At 48.9% G+C, this 16,190-nt stretch overlaps 1 protein-coding gene across 1 annotated transcript in view; it reads left to right on the plus strand.

The window, feature by feature from the left end:
- Positions 1-16,190, plus strand: part of MINDY4B (MINDY family member 4B) — a 36,561-nt gene that overhangs the window by 12,209 nt on the left and 8,162 nt on the right. Inside the window, exons 5-10 of the mRNA XM_051818718.3 lie at positions 288-379; positions 3,081-3,246; positions 3,774-3,839; positions 7,443-7,513; positions 9,349-9,421; positions 9,999-10,160. Coding sequence (XP_051674678.3) covers positions 288-379; positions 3,081-3,246; positions 3,774-3,839; positions 7,443-7,513; positions 9,349-9,421; positions 9,999-10,160 — 630 coding nt within the window. The remainder of the gene's footprint in view (positions 1-287; positions 380-3,080; positions 3,247-3,773; positions 3,840-7,442; positions 7,514-9,348; positions 9,422-9,998; positions 10,161-16,190) is intronic.

Below are 16,190 nucleotides of genomic sequence, written 5' to 3' on the forward strand. Positions count from 1 at the left end.
GGACTTTCTCCTCACATGCCAGCCTACAGGCCTCCACAAAGGAACTGGTCACTGCAGGTTCTAGGCCAGGGACAGTCCCCAGCCCCTAGGGAGAGTGGCTTGTGTATACACACAGCACCTCTTCCTGAGGCCCTGGCATACCAGCAGGGAGAGGGCTGCCAAGGGGAACAGATCCTGGCCTCCATTTCCCAGCATTCCCTGCTGTCACATTGGCCCACACGCACCCACCATGGTAGGGAAAGCCAGCTCCAGCCCTCACGCCTCACTCCTCCTCCTCCCCGTTTCAGGGTGGAGCCCGGAGCATCCAGATGGCTGTGCAAGCGGCCATCATCAAACACTTGTTGTTTCCCACAGAGGGAAAGGAGGGTTCCTGTGACAGGTAAGAGGACTGCGGGGAGGGCTTGGCAGAGGGGCTGTCTTAGTCTGTCTTCTGTTAGTCTAACACCTGAGGCTGGGCACTTTATAAAGAGAAGCTTCAGTGGCTGACAGTGGTGGGAGTTTTAATAGTGTAGCACCAGCCTGGCTCAGCTGTGGTGAGGGTCTCGGGGAAGGGGGGTATCACAGCAGCAAGTGTCCACAACAACACAGGGAGCCCAGTGGCCAGGGAGGGGCCTCTCCTGCTCTTTTCACACCAACCCACTCTCGTGGGAACTCACCGGGGTCCTGGGATGACTACCTTAGTCCCTTCTGAGCGTGCTGCCCCTGGGACCTGTTCACTTCCCACCTCTCAACACCACGACACTGGGGACCAAGCTTCCCACAGCCTGAACCTCTGGGGGACAAGCAGAGCCAAAGCATGGCTGTGAGACCCACCTCACCAGAACCTTCCTGTGCCAAGCAGTCTCGGCTGAAAACCCCAGGCTGCCTCCTGAGCCAGACACGGCTGTGTCTCCCAGGAGGGCTGGATGTGGGTGCAGCGGAGAGCTCTCCTGGGGTCGCTCTCAGCATTCAGTGGCAGGAGTAATGTTGACAGGCGTTATGCTCAGCTCCAGACCACTCTGTCAGGTAGAGTTGAACACTGGGTCTCTGGTGGGCTCAGCCATCCTTATCTAGATGGGAAGCCCTGGCCTAACAATTCCAGGCAGGAACCAAGGCCTGGTACATGAAGGATCCATCCTCCTTATATAGCCAGATTGACAAGGGCCAATGTTTGGTTGTGGCCTATTTTTAGACTTCGGCTCAAATCTATTCAAACTTGTTTTATTCTTAGACACAGCCAACCCTTGCCATGTGGCAAGCTGCATATTAGAGGACATATAACTGAGCAAGAGGTACCCAGCTATTCTTGTACAGGAACTAAGTGCATAACACAGTGCAGGGGCATGCGTGGCCACACTGCCTGGAAGCAGAGCCCACAGAGGAAGCTCCTTCTGTGGATGTTATATGACAAGTCATTGGGAGGAGGCAGCGGCAGAGCAGGGAGGGGCAGCAGCTCAGGAAGGGTGTGGGTCCCAGCCATGCCAGTCTGAGGCCCAGCATCATCCCAGAAGGATGCAGGGCTTCCGCACCTCCCACCCGCTAGCCAGCCACTGGCCGCGGGCCATCCTTAGGGAGACGGGCATAACTGCCAGCCCTTGTGGTAAGGTGGCTCTAACCTTCGGGAGGAAGCTGAGAGGCAGGAGACACACACAGAGCAGCTGGAGGTCATGCTTACCACCTGAGTAAAGGGATCCCAGTGACTCCCAGTGGAGCACACACATTTGCTGTAGAAATGGAAAGCACTGAGCACGTGGCTGGCCTCTGGCAAATGCTACACGCGTGTGACGGAGTCTCCGCTCTTACGGGCCCTTCCAGGGAGCCTTCCTGAACGCAGCCAGGGGTTCCCGCTCCTTCATCTCGCTGCTCGTTATCTTGTTCTCATTCTACCTCATTGCTGAGTTCATTAATAAGCCTCCATCATGTATTTCTTTATAAAGACCACAGGTGCCAATGCTAAACATTTAGAAGACAAGCAGAGTAAAGGCCACTGTGTAAAGACTGGCTCTTATTTCCTGGGGAAGTTTTTTTTTATTTATTTTTAATTTTTTTTATTTTTTGACAGGCAGAGTGGACAGTGAGAGAGAGAGACAGAGAGAAAGGTCTTCCTTTTGCCGTTGGTTCACCCTCCAATGGCCGCCGCGGCTGGCACGCTGCGGCCGGTGCACCGCACCGATCCGATGGCAGGAGCCAGGCACTTCTCCTGGTCTCCCATGGGGTGCAGGGCCCAAGTACTTGGGCCATCCTCCACTGCACTCCCTGGCCACAGCAGAGAGCTGGCCTGGAAGAGGGGCAACAGGGACAGAATCCGGCGCCCCGACCGGGACTAGAACCCGGTGTGCCAGCGCCGCAAGGCGGATGATTAGCCTAGTGAGCCGCGGCGCCAGTCACCTGGGGAAGTTTGAAGGCACTGAGGGTACTCAGGGCAGGGTGATGGTTAAGAGCAGGAACTTGGGCACCTCATGGCCCAAATTCACATCACTGCCCTCTTTCAAGACGAATTACAGATGGGCAAGTTTCTTAATCTTCCTGCGTCTACTTTCTTCACTCTCAAATGGAGATCATCATAGGATCTGCCTTCCTGGGTTGTCACGGCAGTTAAATGAGCTAATACGTGAAGCAGTGAGGACTGGGTGAGTGTAACTGCAGATCAGCAAGGAAGCCTGCACAGGGTGTGATTAGGCAGAAAGGCCACACGTGGACCCTAAAGGCATGCACGCACGCGCGTGCACACACACACACACAAACACACACACACACACGAGAAAAGCCATGGATGTGATCTGTGGGAAGGTTTACTAAATGGGTATCTAGAAGATAAAATGCAAAGAGTGTGTGGGTGTGAAAAGGCCTGTTTTATCGGGTGATAGCATTGCTATTGATCTGCTGGGCTTCAGGACAGAGGACAGCGTGCCCCGGTGAGGGTTCCGGTGGCGGTGGCAGTCACAAGACCCTCCAGGGACACATTCCCACCTTGTGCGTTGATGAAGGAACACAAAAGATGCCCCTATATACAAAGAGAACATAAAATCGGAGGCTCCAGCCCGTGGCTCGGTGACTGTTCCTTCCAGTGTTTTCCTTTCTCCCTGCCTCCCATGTTACAGTTTATGTGACCTGAGCAAGCAGAAGCAGGAGCAAGCCCTGGCCGCAGCCCTGGCTGGCATCCTGTGGGCCGCAGGTGCAGCTCAGAAAGCCACCGTCTGTCTTGTTACTGAGGACACCTATGTTGCCTCCACTCCTGACCGCCTGGGGGATGATTTCACTGAGCAGGTGAGTGCATCTTATGTGTTCTGCCAGAAAGAGGGCCAATGAAACCTGAGCTTGCACTTGACTTACTATGGAAACCCAAGGTGGGGTGGGGAATGCCTGATGCGGCCCACAGCACTTCCAAAGAGGCAAGTGATCCAGGCAGCCAACACGACCAGTCCTGATGGGAATTCCTCCTCCCAGAACTCACCGTGGCCAAGAATATTCCACACATGAAGTCAGCAGATTGCATTTGCATATCCACAATCTTAAGGATAGCTACATCCTACCTATACAGGGGGAACCTGTTTGTGGTTTTAATGCTCAAGATACCACACTGATTTAAAGCTGAGGTCTGTGCAAGTGGTACCAGTGGGCACCCACTTCACCATGTCTGTGTTCCATGGCCTTGTGGAAGCTATGTCAGTTTTTAGCAATGCGATTTTGCCTGGAAACCAAAAGCTCCCTGAAGGTAATAACAGTGAGTTGACATGTCTTGGCTATAACTTTCATCTTCCTGTTCATTTTCATCTTCTGTTCCTGATTTACAGCTCCAGCTGTTTGAATTTTCAGAGAAAGACGCCACTGAGAAATTCATCTATGATCGTGTACAATGTGTGAGTGTTGAGATAATTCCTTTATGGGGAATACATCTTACAGGGATCTTCTTTCTTTTGTAAAGTGTGTTTCTAATGATGCTTGTTAAGAAAGCCAGGTCATTTTGATGGCTAAGGAAGGGAGGAACAAGAGAAAGAGAAGCCCGTTTCTTCCTCCCCCACAACCTACAGAGAAGCCAGATCACACAGAGGCCCAGTCAAAATGGCTTTTTCTCCTTGACTGATCAAACTCAGGGAATAATACTTCAGAGGGCTTATGCCAGGGTTTCCTTTATGGAAAGAGGAAATGCTAAAGTGATCTGGCCTCATGGAAAGGATAAGAAACAAAAATGGTAGAAAGGGAAGGCCTTCATCCAAGCCAAGATGCCATTCACATTGACCTCCAGCAATGACTTCCGGCCGGAGAAGGGTGTCCCCACGCCACCTCTGCTGTCAGCACCTTCCATGCAGGGCTGTCCAGGGCAGAGATCCTTCTCCACCCCAGGGTGAGGCACAAAGCAGGGCCAGTAACAGTGCAAAATGGAACGTTCTTTTCGGAGATTCTGCAGCATGGAATGGAATGCAAGTGGATTTTTTGGAAAAATCAGAAACCTGGGATGTGAAAGAAGAGGACAGTCAGTGGGATAACCCTGAAACCACACAGCTGCAGCACAGACAGCAGGGACATGGGTTGGAAGAAACTCACCACTCCACTTCTTTAAGGCCCTGGGGTGGAGCACTGGGCGTGAGTTTTCAGCCACACACCATTTATACTATCTGGGTCACATCAGTTCCCCGGGAAGGGACCTACCTCTCTGCCTTCTCACAGGGTTGTTGGTAGCCTGTGTGACAGGTAGAATAGTCCCCAACAGGTGTCCATACGCTACCTCCAGAGCCTGTATGTCTCCTGGGTCACATGGTAAGGGCGAAGTAAGGCTGCTCATCAGCTGATGTTAGAGTATTGTGGAGGACCTGGTGGGGTAGTCCTCTCCTGGATGGAGCCCAATCAAATGTCTCCTGCCCACAGCAGGGTCCCTAACCAGGCTTCTAGCTTTGACATTTATTATTTAAAATCTATCAAGCAGGTTTTCTTAGTTTTGCACAGCTGTGGTAACAAGTGACATTAAATCTAATAACCTACTCACCTAGACAATCAAATTCATTATCTTACAGCTCTGGGGGGCAGGAGCCCAAAGCAGTTCTTGCGGATGCAAATCGAGACATCAGCGGTGCCGCGTCCCTGCCAGACCTCTAGCAGAGACTTGGTTGCCTGTCCTCGTGTCCTCTATAGGCCCTGCCCATGGTGCTTGGCCCACGGCCCCCCTCTATCTTCCAGGCCAACAGTGGCCGGCTGCCGTCCTGTGACACCATTCACCTCTCTGCCACTCTTTCAAATAAATCTTTTTTTAAAAAAGATTTTATTTGAGACGTAGAGTTACAGTGAGAGGCAGAGGCAGAGAGAGGGGTCTTCTATCTGCTGGTTCACTCCCCAGATGGCCACAACAGCCTGAGCTATGTCAATCTGAAGCCAGGAGCCAGGAGCCAGGAGCCAGGAGCTTCTTCCAGGTCTCCCACATGGGTGCAGGGGCCCAAGGACTTGGGCCATCTTGTACTGCTTTCCCAGGCCATAGCCGAGAGCTGGATCAGAAGAGGAATAGCTGGGACTAGAGCCAGTGCCCATATGGGATGCTGGTGCCACAGGTGGAGGATTAACCTACTGTGCCCCAGTGCCAGCCCCAAATAAATCTTCTTAAGATTTCTTTATTTATGTATTTATTTATTTGAAAGGTAGAGTTACAGAGAGAGGGAAAGCAGAGGAAAAGGTCTTCCATCTGCTGGTTCACTCCCCAAATGACAGCAATGGCCAGAGCTGAGCCAATTTGAAGGAGCTTCCTCTGGGTCTCCCATGTGGGTGCAGGGGCCCAACCACTTTGACCATCCTCCACTGCTTTCCCAGGCCACAAGCAGAGAGTTGGATTGGAAGTGGAGCAGCCGGGACTTGAACTGGCACCTGTACAGGATGCTGGCACCACAGGCGGAGGCTTGGCCTACCATGCCAGCCCCTCAAATAAATCCTTAAAAAGATGAGGTCATAATGGACTGGGTTGGAAGGGGTGGCTATTCCAGTAACTGGTAAGAGGGAAAATTTGGATACAGACTCAGACACAGGGGAGACCACCACGTGATAACCAAGGAGACATTAAATGGGATATCGAGAAGCCAAGGATTGCCGGCAACCACCAGTAGCTAGGGAGGTGCAATGAAGGCTGGTGCCTCAGGGCCTTCCCAGAGAGCGGGCCCTGCACAGCTCCCTGCACGGCACACTTGCTCCAGAGCTCTGAGGGAATGGATTCGGGTGACTTCTTCCGGCAGCTCTAGGAAATACACACAACTGTCACACATGATGTGCAGGGTTAGCCCACATAGTGTTGCTGTTCATTTGGTTAGTTTTTTCCTTTGTAAGTGTGAATCCATAAACGTCAAAAGCAATCAGGAATTTCACCACCAACCATCCTCCAGGCAAAAAAAATGCTCGATGTTTGGTTTTTCTCAAAAATACAGAAAATCTGGCCACCAGAAAACTGTATTCTTGCATGTTCTCAAGAGGGTGAGAGAGGAGGCAGTTACTCCAGCTAGACAAGTTGCGACACGCTGGAGGAGGTCTACAACTTAAGCTAGGAAGGCTGCAAATGTGTGCGTGAGCTGGTGGAAGGGACTTTGCAGGTGTGATTGCTGAAGATATTGAGGTGGGGAGATAATCCTGGGCTCAGTTAATCTTGAGTGACTTGGTGAAGGAGAGAGACAGACAGAGGAGTAAAAGAAAAGTATGGGGTGAGAGAAGCAGGGCGGAGAGGTCATGTGATGTGGGACCAGGAACCAAGGAATGTAGTCAGCTTCTAGAATGCAGGAACATTCTAGAATGTCCTAGGGCTTCCGAGGGAGTGAAGACTTGGTGGCAACCACGGAGACCCGTGGTGGACGTCTAAGCCCTGGAACGAGACCAACAACGAATGTGTGGTGCTTTAAGCCTCCAAGCTTGGGGTACTACATTATGGAGGCAACAGGAACTGCAGCTTTGCAGTTTGCCGCAGGCCCCACTCTGCCCATTTCTCTCCCATTTGCTCAGGACACTCGTTTGAGCTCCTGTCTGATTCCTATGGCACTGGAATTAGTTCCCCTGCCTGGGAGAAACTCAAAGAAGCAAATACATAGGAGAAGGTAGAACTGGCTTTGACCTGGGTCTGTAGTAGTTCCATGGCTTATCTGTCCAGCCACTCTGCTTCCCCTGAGTTGGATGGGGCCACTGCACAGAGACACACAGAGTGAGGAGAGGAAGGACGGGGCTAGGAAAGACAAACTGCATTTAGCCGTGATTTGGATAGAATCACGTGGGGGAAGTGCAGGGGCAACAGGGAAGTGGAAGACCAACAGGACAGTGCCAAAACAGGCGTGCAGGAAGGGGCGTGCACTTGAGACAGAAGAGGACTCAGAGACCACAGAGTTCCACCCTCCCCCAGCTTGGAGGAGAAAACCCCAGGCGTTGAATCCTGCAAGTCACTCCCAGGGATGGACGCATCTGCCTTGCTTTCAGACAAACGTGCTTCTCCTCTGCTTTCCAAACAGTTCCAAGGAGAAGGAAGCCCCGGCGTCATCCTGTTTCTCTACAGCCTCATCTTTTCCAGGACATTCGAAAGGTAAATACTATCAATAGTTGCACCGGTATCCTATAGGATTCGGATCCCAGAGAGGATGTGCTCTTGGGTTGGAAAATGCTATTATCCTCGTCCTGGAAATGAGTGCAGGGTTTTTTTTCCTGGTGGGTACGCCACCATCGACATGACCTTCTCTGTCATTGATCCAGCCATAGGAATGGGCAAGCAGATGTCACCGACCAAGTCTGCACCTGCTCTTCCAATGTCACAGCGCACTTCTTATGGTTGTGACTATTGGCAGACCTACCAAAGCGTACTTGTGCAAATGTTATTAAGATATTTTATGTAGATTCACAATAACATTCAAATGTTTATTTTTAAAAAAGTTATGTATTTATTTGGAAGGCAGAGTTATATAGCGAGTGATAAACAGAGAGAGAACGAGATCTTCCATCCACTGGTTCATTCCCCAAATCACCACAACGGGCACGTCTGAGCCACACAGGAGCCAGGAGCTTCATCTGGGTCTCCCATGTGGGCAGCAGGGGCCCAAGCACTTAGGCCATCCTCTGCTGTTGTCTCAGGAACATTAGCAGGGAGCTGGATCAGAAGTGGAGCAGCCAGGGCTCAATAAGGCACTCATATGGGATGCCAGCATTGCAGGTGGCAGCTTAACCTGTGGCACCGCAAATATTTGCAATCCCTCAAATGTTTGTCTCTGTGATATGCAAGGCCCTATCTTTGGTACTGTGGGAGAAGTGAGGTCATGGTCCTGCCCTCTTGTTGATTCCAGTCTACAGAAGATGAGTGGCAGACACAGAGGCACCAGGCAAACCCCAGGGAGTAGCAAAATGCCAAATGAGGTACAAAGACCAGGAGTCCCAGGAAGCTCCAGAAAAGGAAAGATTCCTAGCAGATAAGGCAGTCAGGGAGGGCTTCCTGGAAGCACTGGACTTTCTTCTGGACTCTGACAGAAAGGCAAAGCTTTGAGTGTCAGAGAAAAAGATAGAAGGCTCCCAGGAGGGAAGAATTACACACCCTGAAGCGGCACTTGCTTTTTACAAACCATCACATGTTTACGGTCTGTTTTATTATTAGCTTAACAATTTTAAGTCAACGCATTTGGAAAATCAACTTTTCTTGAACATTAATATCCTTTATAGTCATGTGCTGTGCTAAAGATAAAATGTATTCAAATAAACACATCACTACTGAAATAGTCAAAGCTCATGTCTACACCGGATAAAATCATGCCATACACGGGGAAACACTGCCCTGAGTTACATCTGATGCCATGGAGGTGCTCACCATGCCCAGCCCAGGTCTTTCGGCCTTATTTGCAGAAGGGCATGGCATCTGGGCCCACGATCTCATCCAGCTCACACACCAGTACTTAGGATGGAGTCAAGGGTGGGACCCCCAGCTCTGGGCCCTGCCCTTCCGCAGGCAAGAAATGAGGCTCAACAGCCATGGTGGTGCTTTCCATGTGAGCAGTCTGTCTTGGGCCAGCGCTCTCTGGTGTCACCAGCCTAAGCCAAGCATCCTGTCACACAGAGCCCAGCTCCTCCAGCGCTCTCAGCATCCACCCACCCAGAGCACACACGCAGGGACCCTAAGGCATGAGAGGCCCATTTCTCCTCCCTCATCACTCATTCACCCGATTCACGCAGAGGTTCCCTGATCACCACCGCCGCCCCAGTCCCGCAGGCTTCCCTTTGAGAGATGGAAACGTGTGTACCACATGTGAGGGATGGAGACGAGGCGAGCCAGTGTTACTGCTGTTTTGTACCAGGGGTGGGTGGAGGGAGGAGCGGGTGCAGGCTCCCAGCACAGCCGTGGCCTCTGAGCAGATTCTGCTGGCCTCTCCCATCCTGCAGGCTGCAGAACGACCTGGACATCACCACGACGTATCTGTTACAACCAAATGCTGGCGGCTTCCTGTGCAGGCAGGTGGGTCAGAAGACTTTCCTTTCTCTCGTAGAATCTGCCTTAGGCTCGCTTCTGCATTAAACATACTCCTCCCAGCAGCCAGGAGTGATCACGTTGTCTCTGAACGACTGCAAAGATATCCAAATCCCCCCTTCCAATTTCCACTACAGCCCTCCCTAGTTTACTTCTGAGCTCACATCCAATGCCCTGAGCTTCCAGAATCAAGAGGAAATGCCTTGACCACCTTGACAAGGCCCATCGGGAACCCCTAATAACTGAAACGAAAGTGCTATAAACACACCTTAGTTCTGTGCTTTTTAAATCTCGAGCATGGTGACCAACATTTAACCAGGGAGAAAATGGGGAAGATCCAGGTGGGCACAGGTGGAGCTCTGGGGTTGGGGGTGGGGGGAGTCAAGAGAAAACTCAATCAATGCTGCCAGCTGGGCCAAATGTTCAGGACACACATGTTTCCAGAATAAGCCATGGTGTGATTTCATTCTTTTCAGGGAAGATGGACATTTTTAATGAAAAGGAAAGTATTCCAGCTGTGTCATTGCTTCCTAAAGTGTAAATATGTGTGCCCTCTGCCACCCAGGCGGTTCTGAACCTGATTTTAACCGGGAGAGCGAGTCCCAATGTCTTCAATGGCTGTGAGGAAGGGAAGCCCCAGGAAGTGCTCAAGGGAGTCCTGACCCGCAGTGACATCGGCTATCTGCAGTGGGGTAAAGATGTCTCTGAGGATGACAGGCTCTCCCAGGTGAGCGTGTTCAGGTTCTCAGTGGTCAATGGTCTGACATTGTTAAAGTCTCTGTAACAAGGCAATGCACATCGAAGCCTTCTTTCTTTCCCCTGCATGCCTCCCAGCCACCACACACACATACATTCTTAGAACTATCCAAGTCTACTCACTCTGTATTTTAGTTTATATTTTTACATATACAGAGTATAGGTGACACAAATAATACATGAGTATTTTCAAAGTAATATTTGTGGGGCAGTCCTTTGGCACAGGTGTTAAGGCTCTGCTTGAGATACCTGCCTCCCACATCAGTGTTTGCGTTCAGATCCTGGCTCCACTCCCAAGTCCAGCTTCCTGCTAATGTGCACCCTGAGCGGGGGGAGGAGGGGCAGGAGGTGACGGCACAAGTAGTTGAGTCCCTGACACCCACAAGGGAGACTTAGATCGAGTCCCCGGCTCCCAGGCATTTGGGGAGTGAACTAGTGGATGCGAGCTCTCTTTCACACTCACTCGCTCTCCCCCGACTCCAAAATTAAAAACAGCAAGTAAAGTCCATGTCATCCCCATGCAGAAGTAAACACCGTCAAATGCCAATGAAAATATTCTCTGTATTACAGAAATAAAGAAATAAATACAGAGCTTTAAAAAAGTATAGAGAAAAATGGGGTTCTCACTCTGCAACTCCTGACAAAAGCTTCCACCCCGGGAGATTGACAACCAGAAAGCAAAATGTGCTGTTGGGAAGCACAACCAGAGAGTTCAGCAAGATGCGATTCTGCAAAAACAGACAGAGGGGAGAAGAGACAGCAAACATATCCATCTCAAACCACCAATCCACACCACGTCTGTGGGTTTTCAAAAGCGTGTTCATCCTAAAACCTAGGGAAGGCAAGGAGGAGTCTGCTAAAGGCAGGACTTCCCTGGAGAGCCTGGAGCCCAGCTGGGATGTGATTCAATATGGTGATCACCAAACGACCAGGTGTCATCGCCCAGCCTCTCCCGACCACCAGCAGCACATGGCACTGATCTGTCCTGCAGCTCTGCTGGTACCAACCCCAAAACACATTTCCTGTGCCCCGGGCTGCACAGGCACATTTATTTCCATTGCCTTCATCTTCCCTCCTCCTGTGAAAGCCAGGTATTACTCGTGAGTCATGAAATCAGTATCTTGCAACACAAACTCCTGTGTCTGACTGCAGCATGACTTGGTACATTTTTGTGTACACATGCATCTTCATATTGTTCTCAATGTCCTTGGAGTTTATAATCTAGGTCCATTGTGGAAAAATGAGAATTGACAAACTAACAGAAATGAACCCAATCCCATCTCCCACTGTTTGATCCTTTTAGAAATACTTTCTAGGGAATTTATAGATTACATTTGTGCCCATGCTCTAGCATTTGGCATCCCATGAATATGAATGTAATTCAGAGAGTGTGTAGAAAAGAGAATTAAAAATTAAATCTACCTGGGTGCAAAATAGTTGAAATCCCTACATGCAAGAGGTCTTCAGAAAGTTCACCGAATAAATGGGCTTTATGAGAAAAACTATGCACAGATTCCAAAAATTTTACAGTAAAATAAACTTACCTTTTACGTCCAGTTTCCGTTAACATTTTCAACTCAGAGGAAAATGGGGGGAATGCAATGGGAGCAAGCATCAAAGGGTAGGGGCACCAAAATGACAGTAATAAGTTTAGTGCTTTGTCTGTTACCCCAAAGCTCCTTCTCAATACGGCTTCTCCAGATCCTCACTATGCACTAGCAAGACGTAACCGTGTTTCTCCTATTTCAGTTCTTTGAACAGGTGATTCACAAGCTTCGCCGTGTCTCTGCAGTACCTCTGCTAGTATTTGCTTAATGTTTTTCTTTAATTCAACTCACTTGTAAAGTATGGATCTCACCTTTTCTGTTGCAGTAACAAGCCACATGCCTAATGTGCTTTTTCCCCCTAATACATATTTAAAAAGATAAACATGTCTTTAAAGTTCATCTTTCCTCCCACCAGTTTTTTTTAATGATTTACTTTATTTATTTGAAAGAGTTACAGAGAGAGGTACAGACCAAGAGAGGTCTTCCATCTGCTGGTTCACTCCCCAATTGGCTGCAATGGCCGGAGCTGTGCCAATCCGAAGCCAAGAGCTTCTTCCAAGTCTCCCATGTGGGTGCAGGGGCCCGAGGACTTGGGTCATCTTCTACTGCCATCCCAGACCACAGCAGGGAGCTGGATTGGAAGAGGAGCAGCTGGAACTAGAACCGGCTCCCATATGGGATGCTGGCACTTCAGGCTAGGGCTCTAACCTGCTCCACCACAGTGTTGGTCCCTCTGCCACCAATATTCATGCCACATGCCACCAATGGAACAGACACCACGTTTATAAAACTTGTGTGAATGAGAGGAAGTTCCTGTGGCATGTAGACAATAATCCTGGCCTGCAAATCAGCAGAATTTTTGGACACCTTTCTCTGCCACTCTCAGGATAGTAACGTGGACTAGTCACTTACCTGCTCTCAGCCTGCCTCCTTATCTACAAACGAGGTACACCTCCATGCACCTGCCCTGCAACCATAGATGTGAAATGCATAGAAAATCATGCACATGAAAGCCTTTTTGGAAGGCCAGAATGCTCCAAACACATGTTAAGACTTTGGACTATGTGGCCACAAAAAAAAAAAAAAAAAAATTTAGTGCTTTGTTCAGTTATGTTTATTCAGCATCTACTAACTGTGACGCTCTGTGCCCAGATACAAAGATAAGTCACACATGGGAAGGACAGGCCACAAGCGCAGGGAACAGTGATGTTGACCCTGGCTGCACACTCCAGGGCCAACATCTGCAGGCTGCACCTGGAAAATCTAAAATGACCGATGTCCAGGCCACCCCTGCAAACAGGGTGAGCTCAGTGAGCATGAGACCTGTGTGGTCAGGCAGGGCCCCTTCTAGAAGGCTGCATCACTGCTTTCATGTTCTGTGTCATTGTCTTGAAATTGATAAACTCATTTATTAGCAAGGGTCCTCACGTTTCCATTGTGCACTGGGCCCTGCAAATTATGTAGCCAGTTCTTCCCAAAGACCCCATTTTATTTGGCCTGGACAGCATCAAGGCACCTGAAGTTTTTAAAGCTCACAGGTGATCTAACAAGCAGCCAGGCTTAGACACCTCTGTTCCAAAGCAGGGCTTCCCAGCCTCCACACTGCTGACATTTCAGACTGGATCACTCCACGCTGGGCATGAGGGAGAGGCTGTCTGTGCCCTGTGCACTATTCGGCAGCATTCCTGGCCTCTGTCCACCCAATGCCCGTAGCACTGCCCGTAGCACCACCCTGCAAAGTGGCAACCAAAATCTATCTGTAGACATTTCCACAGATCCTTTGCAGCAAAATCGCCCCTGACTGAGAATCACTGCTTTAGAGGAAGGGGGATAAAAACCTCTTCAGGCTTAGCTGATTAATCCATGGTGTGCACAAATGGGAAACCAGCGACTTCAATTGAACTTACAAGAAAGAGTCTATTTTCAAAAGGCATCACAAAGGTTGACAGCTTTCTGTTCCTTTTCACATTTGCAAGGCTTTGGGAACAAACTTTAGGCTTTATCTTAAATTAATATTAAACAGATGTTTGCAAAATAGCTAGCAGGTTTCTCTAAGAAGAGAGACTATACCAGAGAATATGCCACAAAAGAGTGCGCGCGTGCCAGTCAAGAATTCACAGGGATCCATGGCTTCTATTTTATTCTGGATCACATTTCTTTCTATACAAGCTTGGTTCAGACCGATAGAGCTACTAAATCATGCTCTGAAGAAAATTACCTGCAGAGCCTAAAATATCCTCCAATAATAAAGCAGATGTTGGCCGGGACCTTCAAGTCAATCAAGGAGCCATTGCACAAGGTGAAAATCTGAGAGCTTTTCTGTTGGGAAGAGGGCAAAATGTACCAGACAGCAGGACCTCTGTCCAAATGCTTGCCCGCAAATTACAAGTAGGACAAATGACAAACACTGCTCGTGTTAGCTTTCAAATCTATGCAGAAATCAAATCAACAGTGCTTCCAGCTTTTTGATAAGTGACGTGCGTGGCTTTTCATCCTTCTTCCTTGGACTCAATGTTCTCTGCCCAGGGAGACACCCATGAATCCTACCCTCAGTGAAAATTGCCTGGAACTGTACACTAAAGGCTTGGGACCCTGAACTTGTTTATTATGTTGTCTGTTTAGTACTTGGAGCTTGGTTTCAGAAAACAATGTATTACAGAGCAAACATAGGCTAGCACTTAGATTTTTTTAGCTAGATTACCAAAATACGTGACTATGCTAAACACATACATATAAAATTGATCTTACCTGAAGGCATGTTTTTATTCTTTCCATATCAGCTCATTATTTTGGGATAAAAGCAATCTGTAACTCATATTATTTAAATAATTTGATAGACACACTAGTTCATAATCCCCAACAGATGGTAATTAAAGGAAGTAAAAGAGAACACTTCTAGAAGTCCAAGGAAAAGCAGAATTAAAACACAAGTTTATTTTGGTGAATATTTTAAGAATCCAGTTGTTTCATAATATGCTTCTCCATGAACTTTTTCAAGACTCTGCCCATGCATGGATTTTTTTTTTTTTTTTGACAGGCAGAGTGGACAGTGAGAGAGAGACAGAGAGAAAGGTCTTCCTTTGCCGTTGGTTCACCCTCCAATGGCCGCCGCGGCTGGCATGCTGCAGCCGGCGCACCGTGCTTATCCGAAGCCAGGAGCCAGGTGCTTCTCCTGGTCTCCCATGGGGTGCAGAGCCCAAGGACTTGGGCCATCCTCCACTGCACTCCCAGGCCACAGCAGAGAGCTGGCCTGGAAGAGGGGCAACCGGGACAGAATCCGGCGCCCTGACTGGGACTAGAACCTGGTGTGCTGGCGCTGCAGGCGGAGGATTAGCCTACTGAGCCACGGTGCAGGCCGCATGCATGGATTTCAAAATGTTTTTGTGCAATAATAAACCTATCTTTTAATTCCATCTTCCATAAATCTGTATATGAAATCATCTGTTCATTGGGACACTAATAGCCATGTGCATAGAGCACCTATTACGTGTGCTGGGCTTTTTCTCCACTTGCAATAGTATTTTATTTCCTTTCATCTTCACTTCCGCTAAAAGTTGTAATCAATCTTATGTTAAGTCCAGTGTCTGTTGCATGTTCACTTGAGAGAGGAGTACAGGTTGCCTAGTGCCAGCAATTACTCAGGTGTCAGAGGCAAGGCTATAAAACCAGTACCATCTCTGTCAAAGCTCACATTCTGGGTACTGTGCCATGCCACCTGTCACCGTCATCTTTACGTGTTTTCTAATAAAGTGATAAATATCTAAATGCCAGCTCTAGGAATTATACTGCATCACCAGTGCTTTTATAGTCTCTTACAGATATATGAGAGAGGTCTTCCAAAGGCTCACAGAAAATGCATATGATGAAAAAAAAATGCATAGATTTCAAAACTGTTTTGATGCCAAAATAACTTACCTTGTAATTCCATTTCCCAGACTTTTTGAAGTTGCCATATATAGATACAGATTTATATGATACAATCTAGAATATCCATTCTAGAACATTTAGTGCTGAAAAATCATGGTTAGGTTTTAGAATGCATAGCAGCTGTGCCCAACAAGCTAGACCTTTGTCCACTGACTTCTAGGCTGAATCAGTTGTGAGTCTGCATTGATTGTGAACTGCATATGGCCCAGCAGACAGTATCGCCAAGTGCATGGATGCCTTCCGCCCTCAGTGCACAAGGTCAGTGGTGCTCAGGCACGTACTCACCAGCAGACCCATCCAACCTGGCTGCCTGGGCCCAGAAGTCCAACACTTCCACCACGGAACTGAAACCTGCAATGCAGAAGTGTAGTTCTAGAACCTCACTCCACATGCATTGGAGTCAGAGACCCCACAGCCACCATGCTGTCTTTTCTGTCCCAAGGCATCCTGACTCTGTACAGAACCCGGGACTATGTCACAGGACTATGCAAACACTTTATGGTATTCAGTGCCCCCTGCCTGGGGTG

The sequence above is a fragment of the Oryctolagus cuniculus genome, chromosome 4, assembly GCF_051225735.1.
Source record: "Oryctolagus cuniculus isolate XC-2025 breed Fujian yellow rabbit chromosome 4, ASM5122573v1, whole genome shotgun sequence".
NCBI lineage: Eukaryota > Metazoa > Chordata > Mammalia > Lagomorpha > Leporidae > Oryctolagus > Oryctolagus cuniculus.